The following is a 21,359-nucleotide window of genomic DNA, read 5'->3' on the forward strand; positions in this document are numbered from 1 at the left end:
TGCTCAAAGCAGGACCAGCAATGAAGTCTGATCCGGATGCTCCGTGCCTTGTACTGGCAAGTTTTAAGCATCTCCACAGAGGTTCCCCACCTTAAAAGTTGTCAGAACTGCTGCAAAACACTCCTATAGCAAGCACCTGGAGCCTCGTTCCGCTTTGACTGTGCGAGTGTTTAACCGCGTCAGGCCCGAAGAGTTCCCCAGCTCCCTGTGCCGCTTCCCTGGCACCCGGTACACGCTGCTGCGGGAGGAGCTCGTATCGAGAGCTCGTACCCGCCCCGCCTGCAGCCTGTCCAGTGCCGGGCTGGGACACAGACACTGCACGGAGGGGTCAAGCGGGGCAGAATAACTCCGGAGGCCTCGTCCTGCTGCGAGGCTCTGCAGCACCCACTGCGGGTGCTGCAGAGCCCCTTTCCCGACGGCCGCCGCGGCTGCTCGGACCCCTCTTCCAGCGTCCTGGGAGCAGCGGGCGGCGCTGGGCTGGGCTGTGCCGTGCTCCGGGCCGGCTGTACCTGCGTCATCGGCGATGTGTTTGAGGACGTCCTCGTCGGGGACGAACTTCACCTGCAGGGAGCGGCGGCTGCTGCGCGTCCCCTCGGGCCCACTCATGGCGGCGCCCGTCACGTGGGCGCGGCCCCGCCGCCGGGGGGCGCCGCCGCCGGGGGGCGCGGGCCGGCCCCGCCTCACACCTCACCCCACCCCTCACGGCGCCGCTCCTGCGGGACTGGGGTCCCACCCGCTCCCCGCGCCCCCGGCAGAGGCGGCGGCGGCAGCAGCAGGAGGCGGAACCGGACTCACGTGCCCGCCAGCGGACGGCCCCGCAGCCCGCCCCGAGGCAGCGCCGCGCCTTGAGTGATCTGTGCCACGGCCAACCCACGCCCTCCTCCCAGCCCGCCTCAGCGGCAGGGCGGGACTTCCGCCGCCGGGCGCGCGCGGGCCCCTGGGCTCGTGCCCGGGGTCGCTGTGGCGACGCGAAGCCGCCGCATTCCCCGTACGGAAACAGCCCCGCCCCCACCAGATCCCCCTCACAGTTCCCTGGGGAGAACTCCCCTCACGGCCCGTCCAACCTTCACCAGCGTGAATCACACTTTTAAATCCAGCAATTCACAAAGTATTAATTTCTGTTCAGAAACAGCACAATATTTATTTAACATCTTTATATATTTATATATATATATAATTTTTTTCTGCATTGCAGATTGTGTCGCGTTTTATACATCTCTATTTACAATGATTTAAAATAATTATATTTCTTCTCTGGCAGGTATTTACAAAGTCAATAGTAACTACATTTCACATTTCAACAAGTCAACAGCATGAACCAGCTCAGTAAGACAGTTTAAGATAATGGCTTACATGCACCAATAACATGATCTTCAATATGTGCCTTCTTCAGGACTAAGAATGAAGACTTTCCCTGGTCCCCAGGTTAAAGGACATCATACAGCAGAGGTCATAAAAAACCTGTTTGATTTAGTCCTTCACCAGTACCGAATCTTGAACATTTGGGGTTCATACCAGCAAGCAACGCTATGCTGGTGAAGAGGGGCTCCCACCACCAATCCATGTCCTTTTGCCTAGCCTGTGTGTCCACAAGAAGTGGGCTACGTGCATATGCTCCTTCTATGAGATTACATAATGCTAAAGTAGTAAAAATCCTCAGAAACCTTAGTTCAGAGAAACAAACCTGGTATGACGAAAAAAGTAAGAAAATAATCTTTTAACCCTTGCAGAATGTTTCTTTTTGCTAGTAAAACAGAGAGCAAATCCTGTATTCTTACAAGGACGAAAACAGATCAAAAAACTCATTGTCAAGTACAGGAATTACAAATTTAAAAAATGCAGCATGGGGTATATATCAATTTAGTTGTTGGGGTCTTTTAATAGCAAATAAAAGCTACCATAGTAAATCTAAAATGTATTAAGAGTAGCTGATTATTAAAAATCTTTATTAGCTTTTTCCTGGAATCTTCAATATGAAAAAAAGTGTTAAATGACTCAGTTTTATTTAATCATATGGTATTTGTCCATAAATAACCAGCTAGTAATATCCACCCCTAAAGTATGCACTATGTGCAAGAAAACAGAAGTCTTGTTTCAAAGTAATCATTGAACACTGACACACACACACACACACACCACACACCCCAGTACTAAGAATCTATTAATACTTTGACATGTTGATTTATCCTGAGTGATTGTTAACTCACATCTACTGTATACTTGAAGCCACAAAGTTTTTACTACTTGCATTTTTCATAAACTAATAACATGAAATTCTAGCACAACAACAACTGTCTGAACAGAAAGAACAGTGTCAATAGCCAGTATTTCTGTTACTTCCAAGTACTTGTTTTAGAACTAAAGGTAAAAGGTTGCTCTACTTTTTCTGTTTTGTGATCAGTTCTGGGGAGGATGAGGACTCAAACACATAGGATTCACTACTGATTTGTAAGGAAGTTTCCATGACAAAGCACCATAGAGACATTTTACCAGCAGATACTTCTAAACAAAAATCTCCCCTGACCATTTTACCTTCTATAATCAAAACCTGTGAGAATTCTAAGCCACATTTTAGAGCAATTTAAATTTGGGCTCCTGAGAAGATTATTAATCACTCATTAAAAAACTGTATCAGAATGCAAAGACAGTCTTCTCTAAAATTGTTTACATCTTACACACTGTGAAACACTGGGAGCTCACCACCAAGTAGCTGGTCAATAAAACTTGATCTCATCACTCTGCTCATTATGCACAAGCTAAAATATAGGGCAACATTTTAGTGTACAAAGTTTTAATATACATCTGTTCCCATCAACAGCTCCTCACAGGAATACCTTAGTAATCCTTTATGATAGAAAGGATAATATATGGACCCATTTTAAATTCAGCTGGTCCCTCAGATACTACCTTTGGTAAAATCCGATGAACACAGTTGAAAAGAAAAATCAGGGAGAGGTATAGCCTAGAGAAAAATAAGTAAAAGCATGGAAGCAAAAATTGTATTTTTTAAAAATTAAATCTCAAAAAGAGATTATTAACATGGGACAGATTTTTACTAAATCCTTTTCTTGAAGCTGTAAGGTACCCTTAAGACTTGCACAGCTTACTTCTGAACGTTTAATGTCACAGGCCTTGACACTTGACAAACTCACTAGGCAAGTTTATCTAAAATGGTTGGCTGTTGTTTTAAAATCTTGTTCCAAGATTTAAGTAAGATTTCATAATGACTATGTAGAAAACCTCGTATCAGTCTTGCAAAATCCACTTACTGTTTTCAGGAACAAACCAAGCTGCTCACAGCTCACCATCATCTTCCACAATTGTAGAAGAAGCAGGCAAGTATTTTGTCTCTTCAGCTAGTCATGACATAAAAATTTTGACAGACTGATACATGTATTTGCTAGCACAACAGCCATGTCATGATTTACTACCCTGAATCACCTACAGAAGAGCTTTCAACAACAAAGTTTATCCAAGTGCCAGTGAGGAAAAAACAAAAATAGTGAACAGAGATTAAGGCCCATATGCTAGAAACAAATAGCATTTCAAATACTGAAGAAAATACAAAATATTGAAAAATTATATAAATCAAGAATGCAATACAAGTACAAAGGAGCTGGCTTGTTTGCTTAGCATGCTTGAAAAGGAGTGATATTCTGCAACTTTTGTCCTGCTATCATCCTAAACAAGAAACTGAAATAAAAGGGGCATGTTTACTGCTCTGATGAAAACTATTCTTGTAATATAATGGTTGTTACAAACGACACCTAGCTAATGGCTTTAATGGTTATATTAAACATGCCAAGGTAGCAATATCTTTGGCAATGAGAGAATTTAAGGATGAGGTTATTAGATCTACTAACATCAAAGTACTTTTGTTTTGTGTGCAGCACATACATTTCATTCAAACATAATCCATTATATTTTCCACACCTCGTCTAGGATTATGAGCACAGTTCCTATACTGTACAGCTTGATTTTTATGATTTTATTCAAAAAGTTATTCTTGGTTCTCTCTTAGTCTTCAAATTAATTTAAATTTGTAAGCCGAGATAAACAAAAATGTCTGATTTGTGACCAAAGTTAAAATGCTGAACACTTAAAGGAGATAGCCATTGGTTCATGATAAAATAGGACAAGTTCAAACTCTTAGGTTAAAATACAGCCATAGCATAGAATTATCTATTCCAAAATTAATTTTTCAAAATATAATTCTCTGAACATGTTATACATTAAATATTGAGGAAAATTTCCCTGGAGCTAAAATTTTCCAAGAACACTAATAAACTTCATTAAAGAAGTAAAACAAACTACACAGTATCTGAAGACAAAAAGCAGTTAGAGTTGGGGTCACCTTACTGCAGAGTAGCTTTACCACCACTAAGATGCAGGTTTCCCCCTTAATCTTGAAAAATACGTTCCTATTTACATACAGTATACACACAGTTGAGGCAATTGATTGTCAACACGTGACAAATGTATGTACCTACTCACACACAAGTAAACCTCACATGGTGAGAAAAAACCCTGTCCCAGTAAACTCCAGTATTCATAAGTAGTGCAAATAAATACTTTGTCAGAAAACACTTCTTTTTTCTCACTATTTTGATGACTTTAATTATGTTAAAGCTAGCAGGAGTATGTTGGAAATGCATTTAAGACCAACACACTTGCAAACTACAAATACTAGATCTAATGCTTACTGGCTGCAACATGATGTTCAGCATTACAGAATGAAGTATGCTGTTAAAAAACTTCAAATTTGTATCAGAAAGGGTGTTCAAAGAAATCTGCACTATAAATGGACAGTGATATGGAAGTATCCATTTTAAGAATTTTTCCAAATGAAAACTAAAGGGATAATACAGCAATTTAAACTGTCATCTTGCAACATTAATTTTAATAAGTATTTTTACTTCATCACTTTGCTCTCTGCAGGATGAAAATATGGTTCACCTTCAAACACCTTTCAACCAAAAAGTTGCTCACAATAAATCCCTGAAAAGGATAATCAAGCTAGAGCTCACAATCCAAACATTTTGTATTTCCTTAAAATTACAAAGCCCAACAAAAATGAGTTCCAAAATGGCAGCATATTGTGATGCGTATCAAGGACTATTCCATTTTTCCCTGCTGAAGTATATGTATACATCAGAATATAGTATCCACCCTTCCTCACCTAAGAATTGCATGTATGTGCATGCATGCACACACAGAGGGAAAAATCATAGTGTTCTGCTTCTTGTCCTTTCATAATGCTCCAGTTGCACTGAAACAGTGCAAAAATCTAAATCTAGTGCCTCAAGTACCAAATGTTCTAAAAGAAGAGACAACAGAGTGAATTTAGGATAAGGAGGTTTGATTTAAGTCTAAACATTTGTCACAGGTGTCAGAAAATTTAAGTATGTTTTGTACTTTGTTTAGTATTTAGCATATATAATCAGAAAACCAGCAGATTATTCCCTCCACCCATATCCCAGACACTTCTAATTTTATTTCTGCCACAGTACTTTGAAATGTACTGAACATAGTGTATAAAGATTTGCTACGATCTTGACACACCTTAGCATAGTTTGAGGCACATCTAGAAGCAGTAATGATAAACATGATACACAGCACAGCAGAGCCTGTTACTACAGCTGGTGCAGATACTAGTGATGACTTGATTTGTAAGGTAAATGTTAAACAGTAGTTGGCTAAAAAACAAAACAAGCTCCCACAGCTGAAACACTGCACTAAAAGGGTAATTTTGAGAAGTCCCATATGTACCACATCAGCACATAGAAAACATGGGGGTTTTTTACAGGGATAAATTTGAACTCTTTTTAAAAAGACTGATATGGAATAGGTATATATACACAAGAACAAACCAAAATACAATAAATGAAACCATAACAAAAGGCACATGATCAAAATGAGAACTGTAAGAATATCTTAAAAGGTAGTTTGACTGAGGTTTTTGCCAATTTGAATTAACACATGTACATTTGACTTCCCTATCTGAAGCCAGTAAAGCTGTCTCACTTTCCTGAAATATTTTTAATAGTGTGGGACCCCACACAAAAAACCAGCTTTTAAAAAAAGGTTGTAAAATTTGACCTGATGCCAATTTAACTGTCCTAAAACTTCTGGAGGAATGCATATAATGGCAAACATAGAATGTAGAGAACATTGCTAATGAACAACTTTACTTTCTAAAATACTGAAATAAAGTCATTCTTAGAAAGTTAGCTGACACTCCTGACCTTTTCTTTCCCAAATATTTAAGCAAATTTCCTTTTTGATAGTCTCTGCAAAGTATAAACTTTGTACTTCCAGTCATGACTTACCTACTGTCTCCACTAGAAAAACTTTATTTTATAAAGAAGAGTTTAACCATATATAGCTTTTGACCTTTTAACAGAAATGTAAGCCTTGTAGCTTCATCTCAGCTTTGCTTTAGCTCCATCTGTGTATGACTGGTGGTCCTTAAAAATTAATTTCCATTTAGAAACTGTCAAGTTTTTTTTCTGATGAGTCTATTTACTCTTTAACTGAATTTTTACATCAGATGCCACTAAATTCACTTTATGAATGAATGATATGAGGACTAGGCTACCAAAGTGACTCATCAAACCACAAAAACCCCTTCAAATATTTAACTGAATTTTAATGTAAATTTGAAAAAAAAAGTTCTATTTGAAATAAAGCTTACAAAACCCCCCAAAAAATCCCCACCAAAACCAACTATCAGCAATACCACACCATGTCATTCATTGTTCTGAGCGTCTTAAAGACTATCATTCAAAGAGAGCCTGCTATTTGTAACTGCTTACATTTATCCTTCACAGTGACAGCGAAACCAAAGTTCCCATATAAAAATTGTAACTCTTTCCTGCAGATTTAGGGGTTGTAAACTTCAAGGATATCATACAGGACTTAAGCAGAGAGGATGAACTTTTCCCCCTTTTCTATCAATCCAAAAAGAGATACAGAGAGACAGAGAGAGAATGCCAAACATTCTCCTGTGTAACTAGAAATGTGCTTCTAAGCAGTGTCCTCTAATGTAAGTACCAGCCAGTGCCCATACACCAGTCATATACATTCAAGGCTTGGCTCAATGGCACGAGTTCTGAATATTCTAGAGTAGGGCCAATTCACAAAAATAAGAGTTAAAAAAATTCAAAAGATTATATATACCAAGGCCATGAAGTGTGATCCTTCCGGGCAAAAAAAAAAGGACTGTCAGTACCCCTTTGCACAAATGGCATTGCTAGAAAAGCATTTCACATTGAAGCTTCAGTACTTCTTGCAAACTATTGTCTCTATCCCTGAGACAGCACCTTGAGAGTATGGTCTGTCTGGACTGCAGGATTCCTGAAATGACTCCATGATTGAATTCAGGGACATTGAGAAAGCAGCTGAAAGGGGTGGGGGTGTCCCAACAGCCATGATACTAAAGAAAGCAGCCTGAGAAATACTCTTTACCCGAATACACCTTTCAATTCGGTGATCAGCACCTCACAACAACAACAGCAACAACAAATATGAAAGCAGAGCTAGCCATTATTTCCTGGGGAAGAAGTGTTTCCTTCCCACTTACAAACCAAATTGCTTTAACAGTATGGTGGTGTCTAACGTTTAGTCTAAATGCAGAATGACCCTGTGTCCTGGAGGGGAAGACATGTAACATTACAAATGGCTACAACGCCATTAGAAGTGCATTGTAACCTACATTATCAACCTAGAATCCTCTCTCTGAGGGAAAACAGCTTCTTAATATGCATGTCTCAGTTGCTGAACATCAAAAGCTTCTGGGATGAGAGACTGGGGGCAGTCAAGAAAAAACTACCCTCGTTTTAATGAAAAAAGTGCTGTAGGCAGCCAGGAGCAGCAATGACAATCCCCTCCTCAGAATTGATTGCACAGACTCAGAGAGGTCCAAAGTCACACTAGAATCTCTGAGGCACTCCTGGTTCTGAGAAAGACAAGTCAGGATCCAGTAGTCTTTGCAGTACTGTAGACCAAGAAAACAAACCCGTTTCTATTTCTTAACAAAGCCAAAGCATCATCTCATAGGGATCACATTCACCATTTCCGCCGGTGTCTCCAGTCTCACAGTGTTGAAATGGGACTGATCAGCCTACGATGGATTGCACATCACCCAAGGAGAAAGAAAGGCATGGAGAAAGGCATACAGTACATTATATACTGCTTCACAACCATGTTTACAAGAGGGAAAAAGGATGAAGGTGAGGGAAGAATTATTGCTGTTTCAGTAATACAGTATGATAGCTAAACCAAATCAAACAAGATCACAACAGTCAGTATTTTCACACTGTGGGATGATGGTTCATGTTTTGCCTAAGGACGAACTTGCCAGGGATTAAGGGGGAAGAGGGAATACTAAGGAAGGGAGTCAAAGTTACACCTGGGATATCAGCTGCATATTGAAACTTGGAGATCGAGACTGCTTGGTTAGGGGAGCTCCTGGGGAAAGGAGATCTTTACCTTCCCCAGCTTGGCCTAGTCGGTCCTCCTGTAGGCTGATAGTTGAAAACCGATTGGTGTTGCCAGCTGCTAGATTGGTAAAACCCTCTGTACCAGCTCCAACACTGGAGCCTGCCTGACTGCCATTCACATAGTCAAATGATTTACTGGAGGAAGCACTGGCGGTCCTGATCAGGCCCAGACTGTTGGCTTTTGGCACCACCTGCCCAGCAGGCAGGCTGAGGTGTTTCTTAGTAGGTGTCATCTCAATTATATCTCCATCCAGGTCAGTGGATTGGTGCGTGTACTGCTTTCGAGCTACTGAATCTCGAGGGCTCTCATTGGATTTTGCTGCAGAAGAGGTTTCTTTCTCCTTAGCAGAACGCCCACTTGCTGTTTTCCTTAAGCTGCCCTTCTGGGATACAGAGGATAGAGGTTTGGTCCCTGCTGGCTGGCTGCTGAGGGAAGCTCCCGATGAAAATCCTTCATCGGGATCATTAAGGTTCACAGACTCCTCTCTTCCGTTTACACCTTCTGCATCTATTAAGAAAAAAAAAAAGCAACCAAAAAACCCCCAAACGAATCAGAACACACAGAATGCATTCAAGTTACATGAAGACAAAGATGTGCACAGAATATCAAAACAAACCTCATTTGCTAATCCACTTGGATTTGCTAATCCACTTGCTTAAATATTTTTGGATTCTCAGCCAATAATTTTCCTGCCATATTTAGCAGAATAAGAGTCTAACAGTTAGTGCTCCCTGAGCTTGATTGGCCTTTCATCTATAATACTTTTATCAGTCAAAATATTGGTCCCAAACTTTGTCTGTAAACAAGAATTGGAACCCATTTGGTTAACTGGTTTTAGCTCCATTTGCAGATACTTGCTACCCATTCTCCTACTACATGCTGTTAAAAAAGACAAACCAAAATGAACCCACCACCTTTTCAGGCTATTTTTATACTGTTTTGAGGCAAGATCTAAGGATCTCTTCCAGTCAGAGTAAGTTCTGGTGAGTGCTCAGCAAGCTTCGGAACTAGGCTACTTCCTAGGCTAGCAATCACAATGTTCCAGTAGAAGGCTTCTGTTGTGTGTAGCTGGCACTTAGAACAATGTAACTATACTTTCTATTGGAGATTAACCTAATTCCTAGTTCTCTCTCCTCCAAAATTCAATCCTCCCTGCATTCACAGAAATCCCATCCAGGTGCTTCTACCATATTTGCTTTTATCTCAATGTCTGCATTTCTCAGAGGGAAAAAAAAAAGGCAACTCTTGTATTAAGAGAAATTTAATCTCTGAAACACTTCATGTTATAGACAAGGCACTGTGCTTTTGACTGGAACCTCAAAGAGAAAATAAAAGCCTTACAATATCATTTCTTAAATCCTTACTTTCAGGCCTATATGATTAGGGCCGCACACAAGTACTTTTTTCTTTTAATCATATTCCAGTCTTTTTCTAAGCTCCAAGTACTCAAAAGAAGTTACTGTTTTAGTAGAAAACTGAGCAGCAATCAAATTTCAAAACTGAAAATTGAGCTAGAGTTTTTGCTCCATGTATCTCATTTCAATGAAAAAAAGGCATACATTTCAACCATGTTGGCAGAAAAGGAGTCTTTCAGGCTATAAGAATTTTGCTTTTCTTTGTAAAAGCTGTAGAGCCTGATTATTTGCAAGAAATAAAGCCACTGTGGTGCTCTACTGTTAAGACTGTTCGACCCAGCTTACCTCCAAGCAAACCTGTTTAAATCCTTTTTGTGGAATGGGAAAAACATGGCGGCGACTATATGAGAGAGTCTAATATTTGAGTGGAAGCTCGTCCTGTCATGCTGTTAGCTAAGGAACGTTTTACATCATGGCAAACAGAACAAAGTTTTCAGTGGTGTTGTCACCTCTGTGTAGCCTGATTCAGCTTCATGTTTCTGATATGTAATGCAAAACCAAACTTTACAGGGAGGTTTCATTACTCTGCTATACATTTACTACTTTTTTTCAGGAAACTTTGCCTTGGAATATCCATTACTGTGTATCAGCTTACAAAAGATACTTAGACATCTCCAAATCCGACCACTCTCAGCCTCTCTCAAAACAATGCAATGAGAGATGATTCTGTAGTTTTCTATAGCTCTGTTTGACTCAATAGCCTCCCAGAAGGGGAAAGGTAATATAGCTCATGCTACTGCAGTCTTCCTTCCTTGGTTAAGCCTTTAGCCTTAGAAAAAGAAGCTACTTAGGTTCCCAGGACAATTAATAAAATGAAGGGTGCGTTTATTTGCTTTAACTTCCTGTAACCATATTTAAAATGCATATACTTTCCCTACTTCCTGTCCACCCTGTTTGGTCAAACTAGGCCTTCATCTTCTCCTTGAGACATACCTGTCTTTTCTTACACTAAACAGTGATATATTTTATCCATAATCCACATTGACATTCCCCCCTCCAACCTTCCCACACACAATCAAAGGTACTGATAAAAATCAGACATTACTGGAACATACCAAAAGCAAGACCACTTTTTCAATTAACCAACATTTATGTTTCTTTATATAATCATGCAAAGCTGGATGAAAGCATGTTTGGTTACAAGCAGCAAGAGAAGCAGCTGAAGCCCCCTCTCAAGCCCTTCTTATTCAATAAAAAAATGTGGAACTTGTAAGAAGGTATCTCCAGAAAACACTGCTAAGGTTTTTATTATTACAAGAACATTAGTAGTTTTCAAAGTTTATGTTAAAACATTACTGAGTAACAGGATGCTAAAGCACACGTTCCTATTCAGGGAGAGTGAAGCAGAATAGTTACACTGGAAAACTGGCATTTTATCCACAGGATTTAAAGACAAGACTGAGAGGGGTTGTTGCAAGCTTTTGGATGCTGCAACTATACAGAAGCCCAAGCTGCTCAGCAGTGCTCGAAAATGAAGAAGATAGAGAAGACAACATGCAAGAGAATTTCTGTCTAGTCAGACCCACATACCTACAGAAGTTCTCAATGGGATTAAAGTAAATCAGCAAACACATTCTTTTCCTAATGTATCTTATTTTTCCTCTAAAAGCTGCCCTCAGAAATAATAAAAAAAGTTTGAGTCCTTATATACTCTGGGAAGAAAAACAGGATGATGTAACAACAAAGTTCTCTCTTTTTTTTTTTTTTTTTTTGTTTGTTTTTGTTCCAATAGACCAATAAGATAATTTTAACAGGAAACAAAAACTAAGAATCTACTCCTTTCCAAGTACTCTTTATTTTCAGGCCGAAAGAGAAAGAGACTGTGCAACCCAACAGAAATTGTATCCACTGCACTACAGTGTGTATTCAGGACATCTGTCCCCAAATAATTTGCTATTTGTGAATATACCCAAGTAGTCCTGCAGATACAGACTCAGTGTTCTCCACTGACCCAAAATAGTGCACATAACCACAGCTGCAACCACTCAGCAGCAGAATACCTTGTACAGCATTACTGAGTCATTCTTGAAGTCATGTCTTTTTCTAATCAAGGGGTCAAAACACCAATCTGAAGAAGGGATTTTATACATCTTTTTAAAATTACTTTTAGCATGTTTATCCTTCCTATATCTGAAGATTGAAAAGTCACTAGAAGTGATCAGTCTCTCCTTGTGCTGTTTGACATCAAACTGGTATTTATGAGAGGGAATTTTCTGGCTGAAACTTTCTGTGAAATCAGTGTCAGAAAACAGACCCCTGGATAAACACACACAATTCTATGTTGATAATCAAGCCAAACTACCTTCCTTGGCTGTCTCCCAGATGCTATCAGCTGGAGAATTCAGTTTGATCAAGAATGTAATTATACATTGCTAATGTTGCAGAAGTAAATGGTATTCAATCCATTTGTATTGAAGCAGAGAATGTGGAATGATGCCTTATCCAGTAATATGCCCCATTATATCAATGGCTTCAGACAAGACTAAAATGCATCATCTTTGTCAACTTCCCTTCCCACTTCCTGTCTGTCCCAGAAGGTTCTCTGCAGCTCAGGACTTCTCTATATCCTTCAGGTCATGCACATGCAAAGAGTTATAAAACGGGGTAAGATCAAGTGAAAAGTGAATTTAAGAGAAGACAGGATCATTTACTGAGCATGCTCAAATTCATAATGCACCAAGTAGATTAGAAACCTGCACTAAATATTTTTATGCCACTTTTTCTACAGAAGCATGAAATCTTAATTAGTGCTTGATAGCAACTTTAAGTGTAATGATTCTGTGATAACATTACATTTAAGTCTCCGAATTATCCAGATTATTGTTTCCTGAAGAGCAAATCTGAAACCTATGTAGCTCATATCTGAATGTGCAAATAAATCTCACTTATGATCAACTAATGTCCTTATAGAGGCTGGAATGGAGAAGACGACTTAAGACAGGAAAGTACTTGAAAATATGTTTAGCCTAATCTATAAGAATTAATTCTCAGCTCTGAGGAGAAATCATGATTCAATTTCAATATTTGAAACTACGTCTTTCATCAAGGAAATCATCTTGAAAATAGATGAACTTAAGCAAAAAAAAGTTCTACCACCTACTCTATCTGCTATTCTTGGCTGCAAAGCAGACCTATGAAGCCCTACAGCATTTGTGTGGACATCCCAACTGAGAAAGCAAGCAGTAATTGTTTCTGAAGTTTTTAAAAATATGACAACCTTATTTCTTCCTGAAAACACAAGCACTTTTTTGGTGCTTGTAGAGCAGCCAGCTCTAAATGAGTTGTACATATATGAATTTTCAATTACAGGATGACTGACAAATAAAACATCAGCAACTGCATACCTGTTTTAGATAGGCTTGACTTTTAATGGGAACAGGAAACTTCATTCTTGAAAATTTAAAAACTGCAGACTAACAAGACACTAACTAAAATGTAGCCAAATCCATTTATAGTTGGTACTGTTGACTTTTCAGGACTAGATTCACATTAATCTGGTGCATATTTTTTCTTCTTAAAATCAGATTAAACATGCTCAGTAACAGAAAGCTTCCAAGCAATCTCAAAGCTCTTGGATATTACCCGTCTTTTTTTTTGTGTGTGTGCCATGCCAAGCAGTCTTTCACCACACAGATGCAAGCCCCAGGCCAGCCCACACAATAACAAAAGGTAGTTCCTGACCTGATGGTAGGTATATAGGGGATGTGTGTATTGCAAAGAAAGCTAATACACCCTGGGATAGCGGAAACACACACTAGAATGGAAAGAAGTTCTGCTTGGGGATAGGGAGCCAGGATCCTCCTCCAGCAACTGCCTCACTGACTTCTGCCTCCTCATCTCTGTCCTACCCTCTGTTGTGGCTGCTGCCAAGGTGGGCTCCGGGAAGCCATGCTCAGGGGTCCTGCGCATCAGCACCTCCCCCTCTTGCTCACGTTTGATCCCTAGGTCTGTGGAGCCGTGTTGGATCGGTGAGCCAGGAATGCTTGAGTCAGCCTCGATTGAGAAGTCAAAGCCATCTGGGATTCAACATATAACATTTTAGTGCTTGTCTATTCCTTTCTTGGCATCCCAACCCAGGCAGGGAAAATAGAAAGTTTATGCGGACATGGAACAGACACGAAACACTACCCATGCTTAGTTAAAAGTGGTGAGAACATCCACAGAAAGAGACAGGTGGGCTGTACTGTAGACCAGAGACCAGCAAATGAATATAACAGCAACTACAGTGAAGACAAACATGACGCAGAGTGCTGAAAACAGGAGACAGCTACTTGTTGTCCTGGACATCCTGATTCAGCTGAAGACCAGAGGTCATCAAATCCTTTTGCACGTGACCAAGAAGAATATTAAAAAATAAAAGGGGAAAGAAATGTACTACAGGAAAATATGTAATTCCTGTTTTCAGACTTTTTACTCTCAGTTGATTCTTACATTATTCTCCTTTTTACCTTCATTGATTTATGCAGCTGTTTTAAACTAATGTTTTATACATGAAGTAACAAAGCTTTAAAAGTAGACAAAGTGATTTCAAAGCAAGCTTTTTGCTACACCTACACTGAAGATGTCATCACATCAAGGTAAAGATCATTACTTTTTTTTTCTTCATGCAGTCAAGCACACTTCCGTATGATGTAAGTACTCACTGAGGAAAAAGAAAGACTAATTCTAAACTATCCAAACCTATTTTAAAGACCCCCAATAAACTGGGTCATGTGATGGTAGGAGTGTGATGTTCAGTTTTTCCCTCTCCCACTGCCATCAGTAGCTTTAGGCAGCTGGAATCCTATTAAGGTCTAGATGTTAGCATTCATTCCCTGAGCTATTTACGACGGGAGGCAGTTGAGTTTTAGTACAGATTAAACAAAGAACTCAAATTCTAAGCCACACTTTACCCCTACAATTTCATACTGTGTTACATGGAGAAAAAAGAAGTCTTATTAAACATTTTCCAGCTTCTCCTTTTTCTCACCTACCTCACAGTTTATCACAAAATCAAAACCAAAACAAACACCCCAAATATTCATGTTCATGCAGTGCTCTGAAGATGTAAAATATTATATATTATTATGGAGTATCACTTTTCAAAAACAAACAAACAAAAAGCCCCCCCAATGTTCTGTAAACATTCAAACTCAGAAGCCAGATTACAGTGATGATGATGATTACAGTACATTATAGTATGTGCTCCTGGCAGAGAAAGCTCACCTTCTCTCCTCCAGCGATGACGACGGATAGAAGCTGTTGTAATAGCACTCCGAGAAATTCTTGGAACTGTTGGAGTAACTTCTACTTTCAGTACCTTCTGGCCTTCTTGCGATGCATCAGGAGCATCAAAAGGCAGCGAATTCTTCATGGCATTTGCAACCTAAGGTAAAAGTAAGATGCTGTACTGCTACTATCCTTGATTACACTAATGGCAATATTGAATCTCTTGCTTGGATACAGAAAGGAGAACAAGCAAGAACTGATAATTATGCCAGATTCTCCTCAAGATGGATGATCCCATTCCCTGGATTCAAAGTTGATTACATGGAAAAGTTCATCACAAACCTATTCTCAAAACCAGAGTTAATTTTCTCCATTTTTTTGAGGTAATTTCTTTTGTTCTATCTTTGCCATCTGTAGTGACAGACGTTAACAACACATACAGGAAGGTCTCCATGCAAAAGAGACTGCAATATGTCAAGGCAAATACCATTTACGTTTTATGACAAGAGTGTCAATAAAACTAAGTCACAGCCCAAGCCAATGCAAACAGCCTATGGCCTCGTGCACAGGGGCACAGGACTGATTTCCACCATACCTTTCCCCATACCACTCCCCACCCCTCCCTAAAAACAACACCAACAGAACCTAACCAAGGGGATTAGACTGCACGTACTTGCAAGATTTATTTAGGGAAAAAAAAAAATATTTGCAACCTAAGCAATGAACATCAAGTTATTAAAATACACTCATCTTTATTAAACCTATTTTTAAAATTGTAATAGCCTATTATAAAGTCAGAAGTTATGTTTTGCAGCTTTGAGGAGAACAAATTACTTTTTTTGGCTTTGATGTTTTAATTACTTCTTTAGGTTTCCCATAAAATGCCTTTGTGGGATTAGAGGTTTACTTTAAAAAAGACATAAGCAACTTTCAGTAATATATCTCAGTCTACAAGTAAATTGTTCATCAAAAGTGAACTTGTATACCAGCTCCAGAAAAGCAAACTGGTTGTCTATGGCATGTGCAATATTCAACAATAACAAAGCTGAAGCTTAAAGCTTCAAAATCCCCCCAAAACCACAATACATAAAACGAACACACCTTGATCTTCCAAAATAGTCTACTCACTGGAGTTTCTATCTCTTTTGAATAGATACCCTTGCTGGTATACAAAAAAATCTAAAAAATCATAGCAAAAGGCTCTGCAACATGACCAGAATCGTGACAGAGCACTTCTGCTTGTTGAACCTTTTAACAGCTGGCCCTTTCTAACAGCACAAATTTTACTTCTGGGGACGGAGGAAAACCATATGGAGATAAAAATCAATGCAACAGTAAATCCTTGAAATAATCTAAATAACCAGTCTGAATGAGTCACAGTCCCTGTCTGACAAAAACACCCTCAAAACCACGATCTTTCAGGATGCAAAAACACTTGCTCATGATGTCTAATCCAGCACTGAAAGGCAGGAAAACAAACACACAGCACAATTCAGACTTGGCAAGACAAGTCTGGAACTATCAATGACAAAGGAGGGTTGGTTTCAGGCCAGACATCCACTCTTGCCTACCAGAAAGGAGCTCCAAGGAAAGAACATTCACTAAGAGCAATAAGTGCATCAATAAAATACATTGGATAAAGGTGCTGTCACAACAGGGACTTGCTGACATGGTTCCTGTGCACTGGACTAAGAAAGCCTGTGTGTCTCTGCTCTGAAGAATGGGATTCCTGTCTGAAAAACGTGCAGAACTCTTTGTTCAGAGGAAAAGACTGACTGGAACCGCCTACTCCCCAGGTCCAAGGTGGTACTAATTCTGACACTTGGTGATTAGTTTGTCCCTGTAGAAACTCTCAGGTTTCCTGAACAACACCCAGCATTTGTTAACAGAAATACTTCTCTTTTACCAGAAAAGGCCTTTCTCTTGTGTTGCTTCCTGCCCTTTCCACTGCAGTCTCTGGGCAGGAGTGACAGAAGACCAGATTACATTACAGATTACAGGTACTTCATAGCTTTCTGATGCTGGTTTTCAACTTGGGGTTTTTTTTAGCTTAGTTTTCTTTCTACAAGCAATAAAAACCTATGTAAATAAGAGCATGGATCTACTAAATTGTCAAAAATGTTTCTTCAAGAAACAAGCACAAGGACCATGATGTTTCTCATTGTAATGATGACTGATATTATTCCTGTAATCACACAAATACTTTGAATACAGGTATCTAAAAATAATCCTAATGTGGGGGTTTGGCTGAATATTAAATAGACTTCAAAGAATTTGCTGCTCTTAGGAAATCCTAGGCAGAAGCTGAATTTAGAAACTTACCTGTGAAGCATCCCAGATGATAATTATTTGGTGCTAGTAGTTTTAGGTTTAAAATATAGAATTTTATAATGCTGCTAAATTATATACATCTCCTGAAGAATCCAATGAGAGGAAAGGGCTCCAATCTTTGAAAAAGTCAAATTGCTTGAAAATATAGCATTAGAGCAAAGATGTGCAGGTAATTTTTTTTATAAAACTGACAATTTCTTAAAGCTACTTTCAAAAATGTTAGTAAAACTAGACAATGATCAGAGTATTGAAAAGAAAAACTCCACTGATAGGCCTGCATGCATATGCAGGAAAAACCTGACAACCAGGAAAGGGTAAAAATTGGTAATGTCATGATGTCACCAGACAATGGGATGGAGTATCAATAGGAGCGTTGGAAAAAAAAACCCCGATGTTCTAGAAGATTCTTATAACTAGAAGTAATCTCTAAGGACAAACTGATTAAAAATGAACAATGAAAACTAAAAATTGTCATATCATCAAGTTCCAGATCCTCCTACACACTTTTAAAACGTAGTAGTGTGATAGGATGGCCCAATTCAGCAGGTTCAATATTTAATTTAAAACTTTCAATCTGATGGAGTGATGAGTCATTTCCAAAAGGAATCAACTATTATAATAATTCAATGGATAGCAGGCATTTTAAATGCAGCAGTGTCAGAAAGCCTGTAGATAAATTTTACAGCCAATATTAATACATCTAGAGAATAATTTTATGCAATTTAGTTCAGAAAAGAGTGATCTCAGATTGCCACATAAAAAGACTTTTGCCAATTGCTCCTTCGTCAGTTATGTAAAAAGCAATGACATTTTACTGCTGTTAGTTCAGAGGAGGACTAAAGGCTTCTAGCCACAATTCCAATGCAGAAACTGAAACAGCAATCTAATTTACTTTATTCTCCTTAATTTTCCCTCTTCTTTTGATTCTCATTCCTACATCTGACAAAAACTTCTCCTTTCTCTGTTTCAACCTTCTCATCCTTCCCAATCACATCTACCTGCATCCAGCCCAGTTTCACCACTTTCCCCATTTCTCTTCTCTCTTTTCACAATTGGAACGGCAAATATAGTGAAAACTGGAAAAATCCCCACCCCTAACAATCAGAACTATTCCATTTTATTGCTGCTCCTCCAAACAAGGTAAAGATTAAGATCTGTGTGACTTTTATCAAACAAAATCTGGCGTTGACTCTGGGATTGGAGCTCCTTTTCACTTCCAGCTCTATGCTGCTGTTGCTTTCTCTCCTTTGTTATCAGTTAAAACCCACAGCTTATTCTCAGCCCTGATGAAGGTCTAGAAGCAAACACCTTTTTTTGCAACCAATGCCCTACAACATACAACTGTTCAGTTAAGCTTCTTTGAACCACTGATCAGTAGCCTATGTCAAAACAACGTAAACATTTTGAGACAACTGTAATATATTAGCAAAATCCTAGCTTTCAGCCTCAGTGAGTCCCAGGAGAACCCAACACCCTGGCTTAATACTCAGCAGAAAAAGTATGGTATAAATAGCTATGTTGAAAACACCAGCTGTTAACAAATCACTTGCATTTGATAGTGCAGTGAATGGACACAAAAGCTTCCATTACCAGTCCACTTCAGAAACACATCCATACTGTTAACCAAGCCCATAAATTACAATGGATTGTTTCTTACCAGGAGGGGCTGTGAGTAGAGTTCAAGCTGTGCTCTGTAAATTATGTCCTCCAATACCTCCTGGCCAAGTTCCCACTGACCATTATATCTAAAAAGTAAAGACAGATATTTATCTTCCACATCTTATGAAAACAAACTTGTATTTTTTTCTGCCCAAATCCAGCTTTTCACTTCTCACCTTATGTAGAAAATTCATCAACTGTACGTACACTCCAGTGTACATTAACTTCTTTTAACAGTACGAAGTATTTTATTACCTTGTTTGTGTAACAAGAAAGCTGTTCCATGTTCCCCCCAAGCAAGACAAAATTAATCGCATAATCAGGACAAACTTAAAAAAAATAGGGTCAATATGCAAATGTTAATGCTACTTAGCAGAACTGAATTTGTACCAGAAATGTATTTTTGCTATTTCAGATGCCACTGACATTCAAGAGGTCTGCATTTCATCAGTTTATCTTGGCATCCAAGCTCATTATGCTTGTGAACAGAAGGTATTTGTGGTAGTGGCAAGGTGGAAGAAGCTGAAATCAGAATTCTAATTTTCTTCACGACCTACTGCCAGCCTTATCACCTAATTCACTGCCGACAAAAATATTTTCAAATTATCTGTTGGCTGAATGAGCAAGTAATGGGAAATACACGAATCGAATATAAACTTGTCTTATGAGTCTAACTATTTTTTTCAATTATAAAACAAGTGGCATTTATATTTTAATACATGTAAAAGCAGACCTTTCTCTTTAGGTAAGAAAACCTGGTCTACTTACATGGCGTAATAGACACCTGTGAGCAGCTGCACCATGAAGTCAGGGTCTAACACCACTCTACCACAGGGCTCTTTCCAGCGTTTCTCGTGCTGCCGTGGAAATCCACTCACACACAGCCTAAAAAAACCGCCATTACAAGAAAGTATTGACTCCATGAAGACTACAAATGTCTTTGTATCACAGATATTTTACGTAACTTTCGAATTTACTTTTTAAAATATAAATACACAACATAGAACATTCTTATGTTGCATTCCTAATGATTAGAGCAGTTTTGAAGCAGTGCCTTGATATGTGGCTTGCTGATAGTCCAGTGTTACTCCCATATAGCCAATAACTCCACCTGTTTTCCTCAAATCATAAACAGCTTCTAAAGAACAAGGGTGGCAAGATGTTCTCTACTACCAGCCAGGAGACTCTCCCTAAAATTCAGCAACTGAAACCAATTTTCTTTAAAGGAGACATTTCAGTGGTACAGAAGAGAAGTATGTCACCTCCCATCTAATGTATGATGACAGCATGCAGTTGCCTTATACCTAAAGTTAGATAACACACATACTGTAGTCTTGAGAACTGCTCTCAGCTGCCTTGTAAGAAATATTTCTGACCCTTGAAAAAGGGGCCTGGCTTCCAATACACTGCCTACATAAAAAACAGGGTAATTTATTATATCCTTATTGTATCAGTTTACTATCTGAATCTTCATCGCGGAAGCAACAGATGGCCACTGATACATAGCAACTGCTGTACTGTTTCCAAAACAGCAGAAATCCCTTGCATATAAAATGTCGTCTTGCTTCTATACTCAAAGAACAGATCTAATTTTCAGATGCAGGAAAATGAAACCTATTTGGCAAATTTAACATAGCCACAACTCAAGTGAAAATGATGGAAACATACCAAGAATTAATCCATCCCCCTCAGAAAGCACTTTTCTTTACTTGATGAATATTCAAAAGTCTAGATGACCCTGAAGACTACTTCAAAGGCAAGTGTCTCACCTGGAACCCATTGTACAAAGCGACTGGTAAGAAGAAGCAGGCATGTAGACAATAGCTGAATTGTAGCACAGCATAAGAAAGCTCAGCACCTCAAACCTGAAAAGAGCAAAATCTTGCATTGTTTTTATTCTTAATATTTCACTGAAATTTAACACAAGAAATCTGCAATTCAGTCTCAAAAAGCACCCCACAGGAAGAAGTGTCAGAAGTAAACACACAAATTCTTTAATCCTCTTTCATTATAATTCACTAACTTGAAACAGGCTATCAAAAGTTCACTATAAACACTTAAATTTATTATTCCTGAAAGCCATTAGCATATGCAGGAACTATGAAGAAAATGGGGTATGGTATAATATTTGGACAGTTATAGAAGTGGAAATGTCTGTAATGCATTCAAAATAATTTTATCAGTTTTCCCAGTGCTGTCTTTAGACACAGGTAAAGCTGGCAGTCACTAAACAGCAGGGCAATT

At 39.0% G+C, this 21,359-nt stretch overlaps 1 protein-coding gene across 7 annotated transcripts in view; it reads right to left on the bottom strand.

Moving 5' to 3' along the window:
• FAM126B (family with sequence similarity 126 member B) overlaps positions 1-21,359 on the bottom strand; it is a 68,867-nt gene that overhangs the window by 16,923 nt on the left and 30,585 nt on the right. For 5 of the 7 annotated variants that reach the window (XM_048309217.1, XM_048309216.1, XM_048309220.1 and 2 more), the window contains 4 exons: positions 20,885-20,980; positions 19,884-20,000; positions 19,114-19,201; positions 15,123-15,282 (listed from right to left, as the gene is read on the bottom strand). In XM_048309217.1, the coding sequence (XP_048165174.1) occupies positions 15,123-15,282; positions 19,114-19,201; positions 19,884-20,000; positions 20,885-20,980 (461 nt within the window). Of the gene's footprint in view, positions 1-1,111; positions 9,010-13,765; positions 13,934-15,122; positions 15,283-19,113; positions 19,202-19,883; positions 20,001-20,884; positions 20,981-21,359 lie in introns of those variants that run through there. The other 2 variants (XM_048309221.1, XM_048309222.1) reach the window with 2 other exon arrangements.

Source organism: Corvus hawaiiensis, chromosome 7, assembly GCF_020740725.1.
Source record: "Corvus hawaiiensis isolate bCorHaw1 chromosome 7, bCorHaw1.pri.cur, whole genome shotgun sequence".
NCBI lineage: Eukaryota > Metazoa > Chordata > Aves > Passeriformes > Corvidae > Corvus > Corvus hawaiiensis.